Raw genomic sequence first — 17759 nt, 5'->3', positions numbered from 1 at the left:
TTTTTACTCAAATAACTCCAATACTAGGCGTAGCAAAGATTACAGAAGTAAAGATAAGACGAAACATATAATTTTGATAGGACATTATCGATAAAGAATATTATTATTAGGGTGCATGGGGTTAACTTCGAAGCACAAATATGCTAGGGTAATTTCGAAAGGGGAATCCTGATATGATGGAAATATTGGTGATTTTTATGTGACTTTCAAAATTAGACGACTTTCGAAATTACCCCAATGCACCCTATCAGAATATTATGTCCTATACCTCGTTTTTTTAGAATTAGAAATTTGGTAAACAAAGAATCAGTCGTCGTCAACCTATCTTCTTAGGATAAATATTTAGATATCAACAATTTTAATCAGAACGAGAACATAATAGGGCAATATTTGTTAGTTTCAGAGTTTTTTTTTAATTGCACCCGTAAGTATCAACCGCATCATTTGATCATTTGCTAATAAAAAAATTGGAGTGATTATTTATTTATTCAAGAAACTAACTTTCAGAAGACTAACATGATGACGATGTTTTTACAAGCCACTTTTTACACACTCAGATCCATTGCAATAATCACAGTCGAATGCTACCAAACACACAACTCAAAATAAAATATTAATAATAAAGTAATAACATAAGTGCTCGTGTCATGAAATTCAAATATTATATGTATAAATAACCTAACCACAAATATAAAATTTTGAAAAAACCCCCAACCGCGACACAGACAGACAGACAGACAGACATACAGACAGACAGACACACACACACACCACATACACACACAGACAGACACGTCAAACTTATAATACCCTGACGTTATTGCGTCGGGGGTTAATAAATAAATACCATTGATAACATTGACAGCTCATAAAATGAACCGATAGTTCCAATTGTCTGCTTCTTTAGGTTTTTTAATATGCAACCTTTCCAGAACTAAATTAGGAAATTGTAAATAATACAGACTAAAACAAATACTTTCAAATGAAATGTGTAACAAATACTTTCAAATTATAAGTATTATATATATGTAAATATCAAACACACTTTTATAATTTTAGTGTAGAAAACAATTTTAGAGTATTTCATTAAAATGTCTGTTTAAGATACTGACAGCTGATGAATGACAGTTGTGCCAAAAGTGCCTCACCTCGTGCTTCGTGATTTTACGTTCTCTCTCTCTAATGCTAATAATTTTTAAGAAAAAAAAAACCGCCTTCCTTTGGGGTTCTGGTGATAAATACTTTCAAATTTTGGATTATGTTATCAATTCGCCTGTATATATTTTAATGTTTGTTATTCGATATCTCCGTCATTTCTGAACCAATTTTGAAATTTGGATGATTCTGAAGTACTTACAGATGAGAATGATTATCAGAACGGAACTCTAACCAGGGGCGGCTCACTCTTCATCAGCAGTTCCACTGCACCAAATGTCACTGTTCTGGACGTAAGTGCATGCTGTTCTTATAAAAATACCAAAGTCACTATAAGTGTGCCGTTCAGATTTGAGGAGTTCCGTTCTGACCATCATTAGCAGTTCCACTGCACCAAATGTCACTGTTCTGGACGTAAGTGCATGCTGTTCTTATAAAAATACCAAAGTCACTATAAGTGTGCCGTTCAGATTTGAGGAGTTCCATTCTGACCATCAGCAGGAGTTCCACTGCACCAAATGTCACTGTTCCGTACGTAAATGCATGCTGTTCCTTTAAAAACACAAAAATCACCATATGTATGCCTTTCAGATTTGAGGAGTTCCCTCGATTTCTCCAGGATCCCACCACCAGAAATGGGTTCTGAGAAAAATGGGACCAATCTGTATGCATATACATTCAATAAAAAAAAAATCAAAATCGGTCCAGTAACGACGGAAATATCGAGGAACAAACATTAAAAAAAAATACAGACGAATTGAGAACCCCTTCCCTTGAGATTTGGAAGGCGGTTAAAAAAAAATGAAGTATATCTGGGTGAATTTCTCAGCGTGATTTTTTTGTGGCGGAGCTGAAATTCATTGTGTGGGCTAATTGTTTCCGGGTTTTTATTTTTTTTATGAAAACCAATCCTAAAATACTACCTTCGGCAACATTGCAAATTGTTACAAGTGTTATGTATATTTATTTAAAAATAATTTTCCATCGAAATTCTAATTTTGGTGTAGCGTCCAGAGCCTGTTTTTAGCGGATTATTGCTATGGTAAATCCAGTAATTCCGCAGCTATAAAGATAACTTGCCATAACTTCATTCTTTATTACATTAAGTATATTTTAAGATGACATAAGTCAATATTATTATACAATTTGACACTTATAACTGAGCACCAAAAGTTGTCCGGGGGAAAGAACCAATTTTGGTGGTAAGTATTGAAATAATTTTTATGGTTAAACGAGACGCAGCAAGACGAACAAACGTGTCGTAACATGACCATTCAGGTTCGTTCCTGCATTTAAACATGACACAAGTGTCATACCTTGCTGGATTGGTCCGCCCCACACAAAAATATCTAATTTTGGTGGGTCGTAATACTTTTTCCACCAAAATTGCATAAATTTTGGTGGTGAACATATTGAGGGCAGTAACGTTTTTGTTTCTATTTGAAAAGTATTTATTACATGTTAAAAGTTTATTATTTCAAGTAGAAAATAATATAAAAATGAATAAAAGGCTTTATTTTTGATTTTATTTTTTATTTTTGTGGGTAGACCAATTTTGGTGGCGACCATGCCATTGAAATCGTAATTTCTCTAAAACTATTTATTATAATTAAAGGTCATTGATACATAACATTGCTAATAATTAGTTATGTAACATCAGTACATAATTTCAACAAAAATTACAAAACTAAAAAAATCCACCAAAATTAGGCAAATTTCGAGTATGTTGAAATTCACCCATCTAGTAGACTGCACGCTTGGATCGCGTTTGTGGCCAGTGATGTTATATGCGGTATGCCACGTCCTTAAAAAGTGTATAAGTAAATGACACGTAACTATTAGCGACTAGCGTTTTCGAATCACCATAATTTGACTCCAGGAAATACCTTGAAGTAAAGACTAAATCCCACTTTATTGAGTTTTATATTATTATCAGTGGGTGTAGAAACACGGGATAAGCTTAGAAAATGTAGACTGACAAATACTTGTTCCTTGTCACAGTAAACTCACAATGGTTTTAAGTGTCATATATACTGTACTACTGGTACTTATGTTCTTTTGCATTAAAAATGTCATAGGTATTTAGATAAATATGTAAAGCTTTGGCCACAAAATATTACGAGCATTACTTGATGATAGTTCTTAGTTACCTGTAATAAAATCATACATACAGGCATACCAGTTAGATTAGAATGGACACCTTCGCACACACTTTGGTTGAACTCTGTGTCTTTTAAAGTACCGAGTATAGGCTACTTGCCTCCTCGTCAAATCAGCTTCTTTTTAAGAACTGTCAAAACATACTTGAACGACTAGCTATTTGCTAATATGGAATTTATATGAAATCGAATTGAATGACGTCACGGTCAACTCAGTTACTTTATATATTTCTACCTGACTTATTAAATAGAAACTTCTGTCCATGTTTTTCTTATAGTTATCTGATGTTTTTCTTATAGTTATCTGTCCATGTTTTTCTTATAGTTATCTGATGCTTTATATTGTACATGGTATAAAATATTTTATTTTAACTACAGTCAAGTTCGATATTAGGCAAGTATAAATATAATTGAATTTTGATTGTATTACAGGTATAACACATTTAAATCTGATTACGATTGGATCGATCATGTTCCCCAGAGGCCTGAACAAATCTTATTACAATTGCGCGCGGGGTCGCCAGGCTCGCTTCTTCGGCTTATTGCTTTTCCTTTTGCTACTTTTAGATCACTATTGTAGTACATATATATATATTTGTTTTAAATTTCAATTATATTCGTATTTATTGAGGTCATGTGGTAAAAACCAACTTTTGCGAATTTGCTGTGTAATAATCTCGCATAGACGACTTGATAAATGAATGTAAACAATATTTAACATGATTAATATTTTTTCCTTTGTTATTTCATAAGTTAGGCAATTTATAATATGATTATAAAAGTACAATACAAAATCACAAAACAAATTATAAAAAACTTAACCTAGGATGCCGCCAGCAGCGGGGCAGGGCTCTCAGCCCTGACCTGGAGGGCTGCAGAGAGAGGAACCGTCGAGCTATCAGCGCCATGTCCAAGATCACCGCCACACGCATCTGGCCCTTGATCCAGCCACCTTCGCTATGAGACCGTTCGCTGAAACGACTATCCGAACAATATGATCGTCGAATCAACATCGCACATGGCGGTAATGTCGTGAGCCAAGTCTAGGTACTGGACTTGTCCTGCTCGGCTTTCACGAGATTCTCATTTTGAGGGATGGAGATGTCGACGAACACGGCTCGGCGTTGCGGTCGATCTATTAATATCATTATCACAATGTCAGGTTTGTTGGCTACATTAGTCCTGTCAGTGATAATAGATCGATCCCAATAGAGCGTAGCACGGCCATTTTGGAGAACTGGCGCAGGTAAGTCCTTGTAATACGGTTAGTTAATGATTTAATTATTGGTTATTAAAATAATCATTTTAATAACCAATAATTAATGTGACATAAATAAACGAGAAATAAGCAATAAGGTATTTAAATATTTAGTAAACAGTTTACTGGATTTTAGAATGAAATACGGTGTTGTGCTCAAACACGTTTATTTTCTGTTCGTTTTTATCAGTTTGGGTGCTCCATTTTTTTATTTCTTTGTGTTCTTTCTTTAAATTACGCCTTAATTCTAATAATAGTTTAGGACTCGGGAACGCGCACAGCCTCCGTAAATGGGCAATCGGGAGCTCTGTGCACTTTCCGAGGCCCGGGCAATGAGCTCGGCAAAATAAATAATAAAATAAGGTACATACAAAAAGGAAGTCAACGAAATACCATCCGATGGTTATCACACGCGCACACACGCTCCACACTGGAGGGCAGTCTTATACCTATAATATCACTAGCTATACAGAAGACGGCGCAGCCGCGGGCACTGATCATGGATTCGTCGGTTCACTCGAACTGCGAGCTCTTCAGCTTCTTGACGGCGTTGGTGAGGTGTAGCATCTCGGTGTTGAGCTGCCAGATGAGCGTCTCCAGCTTGTCCACCGAGTCCAGCACTTCCACGCGCTCCGTGTGCGGGTTGAAGCGGACCTCGAACGGCCGGGACATGCCTGACACCCAGCGTCTGTATCCAACAAAATTTATATTTAGTCCAGCAAGTCGCAATAATGCGCTTTTATATAAATTGTATGATAGTAATAAACCCATTGCCAACTAAATGAATTCTTCGAGAAACTTTAAACCTATGTGTTACATTTTTGCCTTGATCGTGTGTCTGGGGTCTGGATGAACAACGGTTGAAATAGCTACGACAGTTACCTGAATTTTTCTTTGGCATCTTCGAAACTTTCAGCGACGTAGTAAATGGGCTGGTACTCCTGGTCTTGGTAGGGCTGGATAGAGGTAGAGGCAGGCTCGAAGGGTCGCAGCTCGGGCTTGTCGCTGAGGGCGTGGAGGAGCTCGCCGATGGACGAGAGGAGCGCCGCACCGTATGCTTTCAGCTGTTGGTTCTCTTTGCAGAGACCGAACTCGACAGTGAACCAGTATACCTGAGGAAAAAGAGTGTCATAAATCAAAATGTTTTTTTATTCCAAACGGATATCTCCAAAACAAATGTTCGCTACTGCAGTCAGATAGTGATAAGCGGAGCGGAATTCGCATTGGCGTTACATATTACAAACATAATTAAGTGTGTTAACTGTCTTCAATGGTACTTACAGTGGATAATTTTTCGATTTCAGCGTCTGAAGCGCCGAGTGAAGCCAGACCGATTTCTTGTGAGAACTGAGCAAAACTAGGATCAGCCAAAAGTGGAATGTGTCCAAGAAGTTCATGGATGCAATCACTGGAACAAATAAAAATGATTTGATTTTACCATTTTCTAGCTCTCCGATCTTTGAAATGGTTATTTTACTGCCTTAACTCAATATATTGAGTGGCCTGTGATTCAATAAAGTCCCCTTTCTCGCTGAAAATAACGTAGCCTCATGGTCAAAGTGCGAAGAGCAACGTTGCAGGCACTTTAATACTTCACTTAACGAGGTTACATTTTCATCAGGATGCTAAGCCCCACTCTCAAAGCAAATAGGTTGTATTAAATTAACTATTACCTTGTAACATTATTAGTTCAAACAAGCTTTGAAATCGATTTGATGGACTTGACTGTGATATAGTCTATCGATCACAATATTAATATTAATAGGCTGTCATTCTCAAGTCATTCTAGGAATAAATCTAACGCATAAGTTTGCGTTAAAACTTGCCAAGCTAATGGTAATAAAAACTATATAATAAAATTAAAATAGCATTCATTACCCTCCCACTTACGACAGTTACGACTGTCAAGTAAATATGTACATACCGGGTGAAACAAAATTGGTAATACAAAATAATATTTTCTGGATCTATTCATGATTAAGATCAACTTTTACTATGGGACTTATATCGAATTCGGCAAAAAAATGTGTAAATTCTGGTATCGAGTTCATTAATATGTATGCAAATTTGCAAGGAATTAGTATGGAGAAATGGGTACATAATAATGAATCATATCAAAAGTTGGGTTCATAATTTGTATGAAGATGTAGATTTTGAAGTGATGTTTTCGAAGATGGTCCCATAGTAAAAGTTGGCTGTAGTCATGAGTAGATCCAGAAAATATTATTTTGTATTACCAATTTTGTTTCACCCGGTATATCTGTTTTATGCCTTGGGGGATACTTGGAGGCTTAACCAAGATGTCAGTAGAGCATTGACAAACGTCAAACAATAAAAGATGTACTGAACTGACACATGAGACGATGTTTAAAAAAAATTTGGCTGTTTCTATACATTAAAAAATAAAACCTCAACTGGCATTTTCCGTAAACGATTATTATCTTAGCTAATTGTTAGCGAGAGAATTTCATTTTAAATCGTCCACGCATGGAGGCAGTGGAGCTGTATCGGAGTGTTGTAGGGGGAACACAGACAAATCCCTCTCCAATATTCACGTAATTAGTCGACCTCTCAGGTGCGATTTGGTCCAATTATCGTAAAATTTACAAGGACGTTTTGCGGAATGATATTGTAAAAAAGACAGGCCAAGGTATAACGTGCCTTATATACAACGGTCGGAATTATCGGCAATGGCAATGATTCATGCTCGTACATGCACAATTTGTTTGACATGTTAAATTTGAAATCTCATGGTTTATTTATATTTTATTTGACCATGAAATTGCAAATTTAACACGATTATTACCGTCAACTTTTGTATTATAACATTTATAACATATGGGTATAATATAATGTCTTTAGACTCTTTAGTATTAATCAAATGCACATTTTCGTTCATTATAATTATGCTCAATATTTAAATTTTATAACCCGGAAAACACCCGACTGATACGATTTAAGTAATTTAAATAATTAATAGGCTTTATAGTGTCGCTTCAATGAATGAATGTAAAACAACGTCCTTGATGATAAAAAGCAAACAAATTATATGACATATTTGTGGCCGTATACATTACAATACGGGTTATAGTAATTTACCTAATTAGCTAGTTGAGAGTTTTCTAGACGACATTCGCCCAGTTGAATCGTGAATTTCGACTCTTAGAAACACTTAGAAAAAAGTAAACTTTCTATCATGTAGAGCAATTTGTTAAAGTGTGAGTAGAACCTAAACCTACAGAAGCTTAAATAGCTAGTAGGTAGCGGAAGATGTACTCACGGTTCAGGGGTGTGGAAGGGCGAGTTGGCGTGGCGCACGTACTGCGTGGACTGGAAGACGCGGAAGGCGAGGGAGGCCAGGAAGTCGCGCGCGGTGAGCAGGCCGGCGGCGGGGCGCAGCGTGAACCCGGTGTGCGTGCGCAGGAAGTTGCTCACGTGGTCCAGCTGCGGGATGCGGTGCGGCACGAAGATGTCCGCAGCTTGCAGCTTGCCGAACGCGGCCTTGTACTCGGCGCACGCGTGCTTGGGCATCAAGTCGAGCACGGTGTTAAATACTCGCATCCAGGTGCCATTCTCCGCCTCCGTGTACGTGATGAACGGGATGGGGTCGTTGTACTTGTATGCGAACGCGATCTCGGCGATCTGCTTCCTGCGCTCTCTGTATTGCTTATCGGCGAAGCCGGGGTGGTTCATGTCGAGCTCGGGCTCGTATTTGGTCATGAGATGGTTGCAGTTGTCGAGATCGGAAGCGTGACGCGGGAACCAGGGGGTTTTGGAGGAAACGTTGTTCTCGGAGACGAGGTTGACGCCGGCGAAGGCGGTGGACTGTCGGAGAGATCTGATGAGCTGCAGAAGGTTGACTCGGGTCATGCTGACTTTGACGAGCGCGTCAAACTGGACGCCGGTGAGTTGAGACGGGCGAGTCTCGAGGTGCACGACGGAGCCCTTGTAGTTGTCGATGGTTTTGAGGATGCGCGCCAAGGAGCCCATGCCGTCACGCATGCGCAGCAACAGGGCGGCTTGCTGGATGGCTTGCTCTGCTTCTGGGGATTCGCTAGCTGCGTTTTGCAGAATCACTTCTTCCTCAGTCAGAGTATAATCTGCAAATGAAAAGTTAAGCATGTTATTAAACAATTACTAAAAACATTTTTATATTATTGTGCTGAAGGGATTTCTGGCAATTACAGTTTATTTACAGAAAATAATAACAAAATATTTCCACATACGTACCGCCATCTTTATTAGCGTCGTCCCCGATGTCAGCATCAGCTACAAAAAATATAAACCAACGTAAAAATAAAGAAAAACAATAAAAATAAATATAAGAAACAAAAACCTATAATACAAAATAATTACCAAGATGGCCGTTCTTCGTATCATCTTGCTGAGTGCCGTCCTCCACAGTTGGGGATTTATCGTTGGTGCCAAGTAGAACATCATCTTGGATGAAATCGGAGTCCAAGCCAGAGTCTTGATAAAAAATTAAATAAAAAAATAAGTAAAGAACTCAAAATCAAATAAATAATTGAATTAAATCCGAGGAGATTATATATTTATTACCATTGGCGCGGGCACGAGCCTCTTCAAGAACACTTTGCTTGGTCTGTTTGACAACCAGCGTCTCGAACCTGGCGTCGTCTACCAGCGAGCGACGGCGTGATGGGTAGCCGTTCTGAAACAACACCAAATAATATTTACTTTTACTGACACCATTTGTACTAAAGCGGGTAAACCGAGACGTTAGGAATCAATATTTTGGGAAATAGTCTAATATTTGCGAGAACTTTCAAAGTTTCCAGTTCATTACACTACAGTTGATTCGTAATAAGTACGTAGCAATAAAATTTTATTATAAACAGTAATAAACGATGGTTGATTTGTAGTGCATATTTATACATTTGCTACCCTTGAGAAGATTACGCAATCCAAAGTACTGATGGTGATTACTGATGAAGGATGACATGAAACATAGTTATATTATCAAATTAACAGAACACTTTCTGAGACGCTAATATTTCAACAAATAAACCTTATCGGTTAATTTTATAGGACATGCCGAAATCGACAATTACACTATAACAACTATTTTTTTCAGTAGGTAACTGTTGTCTGCTGCTTACTTAAATAATACGTACGTAAAAAAACGTAACTATCAATCAGAAACCTCTTGATGTTTTATTTACGGCACCCCGCGCACAAAAGGTTCGCTAAAAATAGGTTGATCTCTTAAATCCTTATAAATATAAAGCGGTCACATCGCATTATATTTCATGTGCGAGCAGAAATTGCTTTTACGAAGTTCCTAAGCTTATTTCCTGAGTGCGGGCGGGTGTAAAGTGCTGCCATTACCACTACGGAAACATCATCTCGCGAAGGGAGTCTTTCAAAGGAACGCGACTTTCTGGACCACTGACTCTCAATACAAGTTAAGCCAATTAAAAGTGGCAATTAGGATAGAAATTACTAGACATTTTCATTATCAAAGTTTAATAGTTTGTGTACTTCTACATCTGATTAAAACTGACTATGCATGGCGCAAGCAATGTTCCATAACTTTATTATTCGTTTTTCTACTTGTCGACTGTAATCTGTCAATTAGGCCACCACAGACTAAACTATAAGTGCTAACTTTTCAGTGTTGGATACTGTATGGCAGTTCGGACTCAATTATAATAAGCTCATTATAGTTGACTTTAGTTAACTGTAATAATTTAAAAAATAGAACTTCATACAATTTCTATACTAATTTGCGATACCTGGCAAATTTTCCTGCATCTGAAACACATTTATTTTTATCTGTCACGTTATCGGCCAATCAGAGACGGTTATTACAAACAATTGGTTGCTAGGTAATTCGATGTTGATACAACGGTGAACGACTCTATTAACATTAATTTTAACTTGCATGAATGATGATATTTCCATCCAGTGATGATGAAGATGATGACTCGTAGAAAAAGTATTGTATACAATAGTGATATAATTAAGCTTTTCACTCTCGTACCGTATTATTAGGCCACTCAGCAAGCTTCGTGGCCTAAACATGGTACTCGACTGAAAAGCTTTGTATTATACCACGATTGTATAAAATACTATTACCTACAGTTTTTACGGGCATAAAAATAAAAAAGGAATTCGTCAATATTCCTGAGCTCGATGACGCGTTCTTGGCTGGCTACAGCCGCACAAGACCTAGCATTTTCCACTAGAGTGGCCGCGCGACTAACTATGTCAAGGGTTGCGCTTTAAGGTAATCATTCGCGATTGTTACAACCAGCACTGAAATGATGTATTCATGGAAGCAGATAAAAAACTAAATGCAAAAGGTTGACTTCGGTTGATGACTAAAACTCGCTATAACAGTAAAACAAATACCTAAGATTTAATTTATGGTCAAATTCAAATATATTACAAATATAAATATATTTCGACTTGTCAGCGTTTCAACCGATTGCATAATTATTGTCATTGCCTGTTTTAGTAATCTATTACGTTATGATCTACGTGATAATATAAATAATACAAACACATGCAATGTGTTTCAATTTTATTCAGGCGAATAACACACTATTTTAAATGTTGGTTTGAACACTAATTGAATGTCTGTATAAAAGTGCGGAAACAATAGTGTCGAACAGTGGCGGCTCGAGTCCGCCTAAATGGAGCGGGTTGGATTCGGAATCCGGTAGATAGCCTTGGTGTGTCCGAGTGGCCACTTCACCGTTCCAATCGACCGACGGGTAATTAAGCGGAACTAGAGAGCACCCGGACCTACGTCCCTACACGAGTGCCGCCCCGCAGGCGCACCTACAAACCCATCAATCCAACCCACCCCTTCACTACAACAACCCCCAAATTCAATCCATTTTATCACATATATCGCACTCGGACTATTATTTAAAGTGATGTGATTTTTAAACATTACGTATTTCCTGCAGTTACGCGCCAATTACCTATTCTAGTTTTTCCTTGAGGATGATTTTGACCGCGGTGCGGAACCACTAATTGGTCAAGGGCTTATTCGGCGACCTCGAATTCGTTGTAAACATTGATCTTATACTTCACGGTAGTTAGCACTTTGTGCATTGCGTGACGGTATCATATTTAGTTTATAGAAGCTGTCAGATTGCCGGCTAAATTTAACTCGTTCTTTGTTGGCAGTAGCACTAGTGTTAGTCGTTTTGCAGTGTGATAGAATTTTAACGATCTTTACTGTTTGTGGTAAAGTCGGTGAGCGTCGCACCTGCCTTGCATTCCGACCTTCATCGGTCAAGGAAATACAATCATTCAAGCCCATTTGTAACAAATTACTAAGTGTTGATTATCGCACAGCACATGAGGTTAATACAATTCAACAGTTTAATAATAATAACATCGCATCGCATCGCAGAACTTAATGGCAACAGAGTCTACATTTCGAACAGGTTTTCTGATGTCGAATATTTATACCTATAGGCTGATATAATAAAACAAATAATTTCGCTCATGCTATCGTGACCTACCAGACCTCGTAAACAGCCTATCGCAAAAATTATTGTTTTTCACTAGTACTTGCATCGAAATCATTATCACAATCGTGATATAATCACCACTCAACGTCTTGAATATTCACAACGATAATTAATCTTCTCGTTAACAATGATGAGGCTTAGTGAGTATTTTTTTCTGCAGTAGAATATACCTACTCGTACTACATTATGCCTAAAGGAGTAGAGAAGTCATCTTTATATTTAAAATTGATCTTCATCAAACTTATCTATCACAGTGCAAATGACATCGACATCAAGCGATTACTAAATATGTTCCATATATTCACAACACATATTTCCATTCGTAAACAATAGTTATTTGTTATACAAGGGGCAAAGTTGTATTTTAACGCCGAGTGTGGAATTGAAAAACGAGCAAGTGAAAGGATTCTATAGTTGAACCACGAGCGAAGCGAGTGGTTCGAGAATAGAATCCTGAACTTGCGAGTTTTTTAACACACGAGAAGTAAAATAAATTTGCACCCGAGTGTAACACAAAACTTTTCCCCTCACTATAGCGAGGAAACTATAACGCAAAAAATGCGTTTATCACTGCTTCCAGTAGTTCCACAGGTGGTAAATCATCTTTATTACTAGATTCACCTACTTTTGTCAACTTTAAAGCAGTTAATTTGATTTTATTCAAGGTCAAATTACTTTACCCACTAGTGGATAAAATGCGTTTTTACCCGCTGGTATTGAAGGACAAAACACGTGTTTCCGAGCTAGTGAGGGGAAAACAATCTTGTCAGTACACGCGGTTATACATCTTCTGGAAAACTAAATCAAAACTTTATTTTTTTATATTAATACCTATTAGGCATTGTTTTGTTGATTATGCAAGGTGTCACACGATATTGTGAATATGCCGAGAAAGTGTATGAAGGTGTATCGCGTAACAGCAAGGTAATTGTCCGTTGGGATAATTTTGTTAAACGAGCCCTGCCGGTGCTGTAATAAGCTCTCAATATCGCGGCAGAAGCACTTTAACAGATGGCCCCGTGATTTCTTTATGTAATTCAGGGGAAAAATGCAGCACGCATGTTCGCCTTTATTTTAATTACACATCGAGAATAATCTGTTTACGCTGTTTGCGCTTTCACGCAATCTCTTCATCTTGGGGCGAACGTATATATATTATGTACATTTTAGCGGTAGCATTAAGCTATGAGTTACATATTTGATTGGGCCGGTTGTTTCGAGATTGCAGCTCGGCGAGGATGATTACTGTGCCTGTTCTTAGGCGACGTGCGTGATTGGGGGAGGTCGCTAGTTGACAATGAGCACGAAACCAAGATAACCTTAATGTGTATTTTGATATTACGTATTTTGATCCTTCTTAAAACCTGTTAATTCGAATAGGCCATCTGTAGGTATCGTTTGGTGAGATTAAATTATAATTTTTATAATTATCAAAAATAAGTAGAGTGGCCATTGTAGGTACTTGTTTTATATATCTTAAATACATGCCTATGTTGTACCTATAAATTCGGGTAAAAGTTATCATGTTACATTTTGATTAATTGTTTTAAGTAGTTAAGTACTAAACGAATTCGGAGTTGTTTAAGTTTCACGGCTGCTAGATTGATGATCGAATTCTGAGACGAATTACACAAAAAAATATTTTAATGCAAACATTTTTGAGTTAAATTTTACACGAGACCTACTGTAACTTTTAGTCTCAAGCTAGTTGATTTCATAGGCGTTGTGATGGTTATATATATATTTTTTTATTGAAGTAGATTTTCGTATACTTTAATTTTATAGAACAATTGATATATTACTTATCGACAAGTTATTTATCAGTAAAGGCCTTATATTTGCATATTTTTTGCGAATAACTAAAGTACATTTGTATCCACTTTAGTTCAGGAATACCTACTCATTTAGACTACGATTGACTAAATAAAGACTACAGGTGGTCTTGTCACCATGACGCTATCTTTTTCTTTGAGTATTGGAATCAGAATATTTGTGAGTTAATTGTAATAACTATTAATGTACTTATGTACAAGTGTCATTGGTAAGTTGTTCTTGTATCTAAATAAATAATAGTAATAATAAATGTCTGTTAAAATTATCTTTAAACTCCGTTCCAATACACAATATTTACAATAAACAAATATAACAATGTACTTATAAAAATATAGTTGTGCGCATCCTCACATCAAGTTACCACCAAATGAGATTTTAAAGTAAGTTAACTGATTATGCCTGACTATGATCTTAATATGATGAATCAGATAAACTATATCTCTATGCTAACTTTCTAACAAAAATGTAAATTGACAAGTGAGAAGAATTATATTTCTATCGTATTCGCGATATGAGTAACGACAACTAAGATATACGCACAAGCAGTAGATTGAATGTGCGAATTTCGTAGAATTTATTGGTAAAGTTGAAGTTATCCGTTTTAATGACTATCCACAGATATAAGTAAACAAACAAAGCTTGCCAGCGACAAAGAAAATTATTTGACAAAATTGTAAAGAGATACTGCCAATAATACTGTTATTTAAATGTGTAAATAGAATAACAATTTTTAAGCATTGTATTAATTGGATGTATATCTAGATTCCTAAAGTTTTTTCGCCTAATATTTTTTGGCATAATGATCATTTGGCCTAATTTAAATGTATATGTATATATAAATATTGTTTCGCCTAACGCCGTTAAAACCCACTTTTTTAGAAGCGATTCGGATTTGTGTGAGGTCACGGTTCTAACCTAACCTAAACCTACCTTTCTAACAGCGAATCGGTTCTGGGTAATGTCATTTTTGGGGCAAAATTTAAATTATGCCAAAAGAGCGTTAGGCATATTAGACCAGTGAACCAAATTAATAATTTGGTTCACTGGTCTAATATTAAGTAAGCTATTTTGTCGAAACCTCTAAATTGTAAACTATAAACTATTTACTTCATTTAAGTAAGTACTTAATAATTTTTGAAATAAGCTAAACTTGTATTGTTTATTGTAAGCGAAATAGAGTTTAGCTGTCAAGTGTACTTATACTTTTTGCTTACCTAATCATTAATGATAATATCATGAAGTGATAATGTGTGGTAATTTATTATCAATGATTAACTAAACTGATCCAAATTTTTGAATATGAGGTGAAGGAGAAGCCATGAAATGGGAATCAAGGGTGACGGAGGGTATCCCTCACCTCGATGCTGTAGGACTTCTTGATGGCGAACATCTCGCGGTTCTTCTGGGCAGCAGCGACAGCCATTTCGATACACTCCACTGGGTTACTGGTTTCCTGGGTGATGCCTGAACGCGGGGTTCACTGCGCGCTTAGCTAGCTCAACGTCTGCGAGAGCTTTAGGTCTCGACCACGGGCTTTTGCCTGTCTGTCTACGACTCGAGCTGTCGTATTACGATAGCTAACTAAACTTTGCGATTGCAAATAGACCAATGCATGATGACTGTTCGCTTGGACAGTTTAAATAGTGTTAGGCGCTCGCCTCCCACCCCACGGCGCCTTTCGTCGCGCGTGCGTCAGCCCGCGCCCCGCGCCGGCCGCGCCGCGCCGCCGCCGGCGCCCGTCACCGCAACCCGCACCCGCACCTACCCTTACTTTTTTTAAATGCTTTTTATTAAAATATTTTTCAAAATCCTCTGAATAATATTTTAGTATGTATAGTATTCAGTGTGGTAGGTACATGATTCAATTCACTAGCGGGATGTAGAAACGTCCTTTTCAGTACAGATGGTGTTTTTTTTACGCACTAGTGCGAGAAGTGGTTCATTATATGCCAGGTCGAAACTTTGGAAGCTCATCTGTACTGAAAAACGTCGTACGATACACGTGCGAAAAGGAATTTAAACTCGTGTCTATCGAAATTAATTTATCGCCACTCGTTTCGAACTTCCTTTTTTACGCACTTGTATCGTAATGTACTATTTCTCATATGTATTAAGTCGGTCTTTCGTTAATAATTATGAATTCGTTTGATAGGGCTGTACCTAATAAACCTATACCGGCGCAATGTCGTTTATTGGTATGAGCACTTTGTGAAGAAAATACATAGAATAGAAATAAATGGGCAGGGTAACCTAACTAAAATTATAGTTTCATTTGGGCATTGTTTTAAGACGATACAGGAGGGGTCAATACTCGTACTCCATACAAACGCTCTCGACTATTTCCTCCCTAAAGTTTGAAGATAGAGCAATGAGTTTTTCAACATAAATTATTATTATTTTTATCTGTGTCGGACTGTTTTGATTTTCTTTATATTTTTATTTTGAAAGACGTTAGAGTCCATCAAAAATTTCCGAATACGGCCTTATTGAATTATGGCGCAAAAAAGGTGTGGTAACAATTAGCCAAAAAAAGAAAACTAAACGGCCCACACCGATTATTTCATTGTTATTCAGATTCTCAAATATCGTTACGATTTATTAAGTTTTGAAGGAGGAAACAGTCGAGAGTGTGATCTCGATATTAAAGATTTTTTCGTAATATCTTTTAACTGACTTGTTCTGAATGGACAATTTTTTTTCGATAAATCTAGTTAATAACACTAGTATATTTAACTAAAATTCCCAAATTGAATCCTTTCCATTTTAGCATTTTCGCTCCTGTGGCGTCTTAAGAGGTGCATTGATATAAATATGTACGTGTATTTGGTATTTAAGACGACAATTGTTTAGTAGGTATCTACCTACATTCAGTCTGACCAAAAAGGGTAGACATTAAAAATTGGAAATATGGTAGTATCGTCCCGTTTTCTCACATATATTGATTTGAAAGGGATGACACTACATTATTGCCACTTTTTAATTTCTACTGTTTCTGGTCAGACTGTAAACCAATAAGATTTTAAATATTGGTTCGTCGCAAGTACTTTACGTAGGTGACATTAAGGCATGGACAGTTGAATTGTAATAATTTGACGTAGCCAGAGTTGTGGGCGTCACAACTTGTTGGCATGTTTATGTTAGTTAAAATAGGGACATTCGTATCTACATCCTTTTAAAAATCCTTGTCCGGATCTGGCCTTGCTACTCGGAAGTGAACTGCTCCATTTTAACAAAACTGTAAAGTAATGTCATGCGGTTAATACGCGGAACAGACCTGTCACGGTTTCATTGAATTTATTTATTGATGTAAAATAAACCTATGGTTCCGGCCTGCCTCGCAGCTACTGGATTACCGCTTAGAATATATGACATAGTGAAATATATGATTTTGTACTACATAATTATTTTCTTATGTTTCCATATTTAGTACCTATATACTTACCTGCATTTTCAAACATACCTACTTGTAAGATGACTGACTAGGAAAACCAATTTTATAAACAGATATTTTGAAATTATGCAAGGGGTAAATCTTAGAATACCTACTTGAGTTATTTTTATGCCAGCCCATGTAGTTATTATTTTCCATCGTAATATCTAATGGGACAGGGGCTTATTGAGGACAGTAACGATTAATCCTTAAATACTTCAAGAATATTGATTCTGGTGCTTTATGTGAATGTAGCTACTTTATACATATATTATCTACTTACATAATAGTTAGGTATTTACCCTGGTCTTTCTTTAGGATGCTGGCCCTTGCCCGTGTTATGGGACGCACGTAGATGCAGCACCCGCCAGGGTGTAAGGACTGTTTCAGAGTTATTTTAAAATGAACTGGGC

At 37.0% G+C, this 17759-nt stretch overlaps 1 protein-coding gene across 1 annotated transcript; it reads right to left on the bottom strand.

Annotated features, from left to right (window-relative positions):
• Positions 1-4722: 4722 nt before the first annotated feature.
• LOC125241052 (tyrosine 3-monooxygenase) lies at positions 4723-15525 on the bottom strand. Its single transcript, XM_048149336.1, has 8 exons — positions 15274-15525; positions 9133-9244; positions 8929-9042; positions 8803-8841; positions 7853-8672; positions 5854-5980; positions 5455-5684; positions 4723-5260 (listed from the first exon to the last, which is right to left on the bottom strand). The coding sequence occupies exons 1-8, from the start codon at positions 15337-15339 to the stop codon at positions 5086-5088; spliced, it is 1683 nt and encodes a 560-aa protein (XP_048005293.1). The 5' UTR covers positions 15340-15525; the 3' UTR covers positions 4723-5085.
• Between the last annotated feature and the right edge of the window lie 2234 nt (positions 15526-17759).

This window comes from Leguminivora glycinivorella, chromosome Z (genome assembly GCF_023078275.1).
Source record: "Leguminivora glycinivorella isolate SPB_JAAS2020 chromosome Z, LegGlyc_1.1, whole genome shotgun sequence".
Lineage (NCBI taxonomy): Eukaryota > Metazoa > Arthropoda > Insecta > Lepidoptera > Tortricidae > Leguminivora > Leguminivora glycinivorella.
Note: the sequence above shows the minus strand (reverse complement) of the source record. Positions and strands in the feature narration are given on the sequence as shown.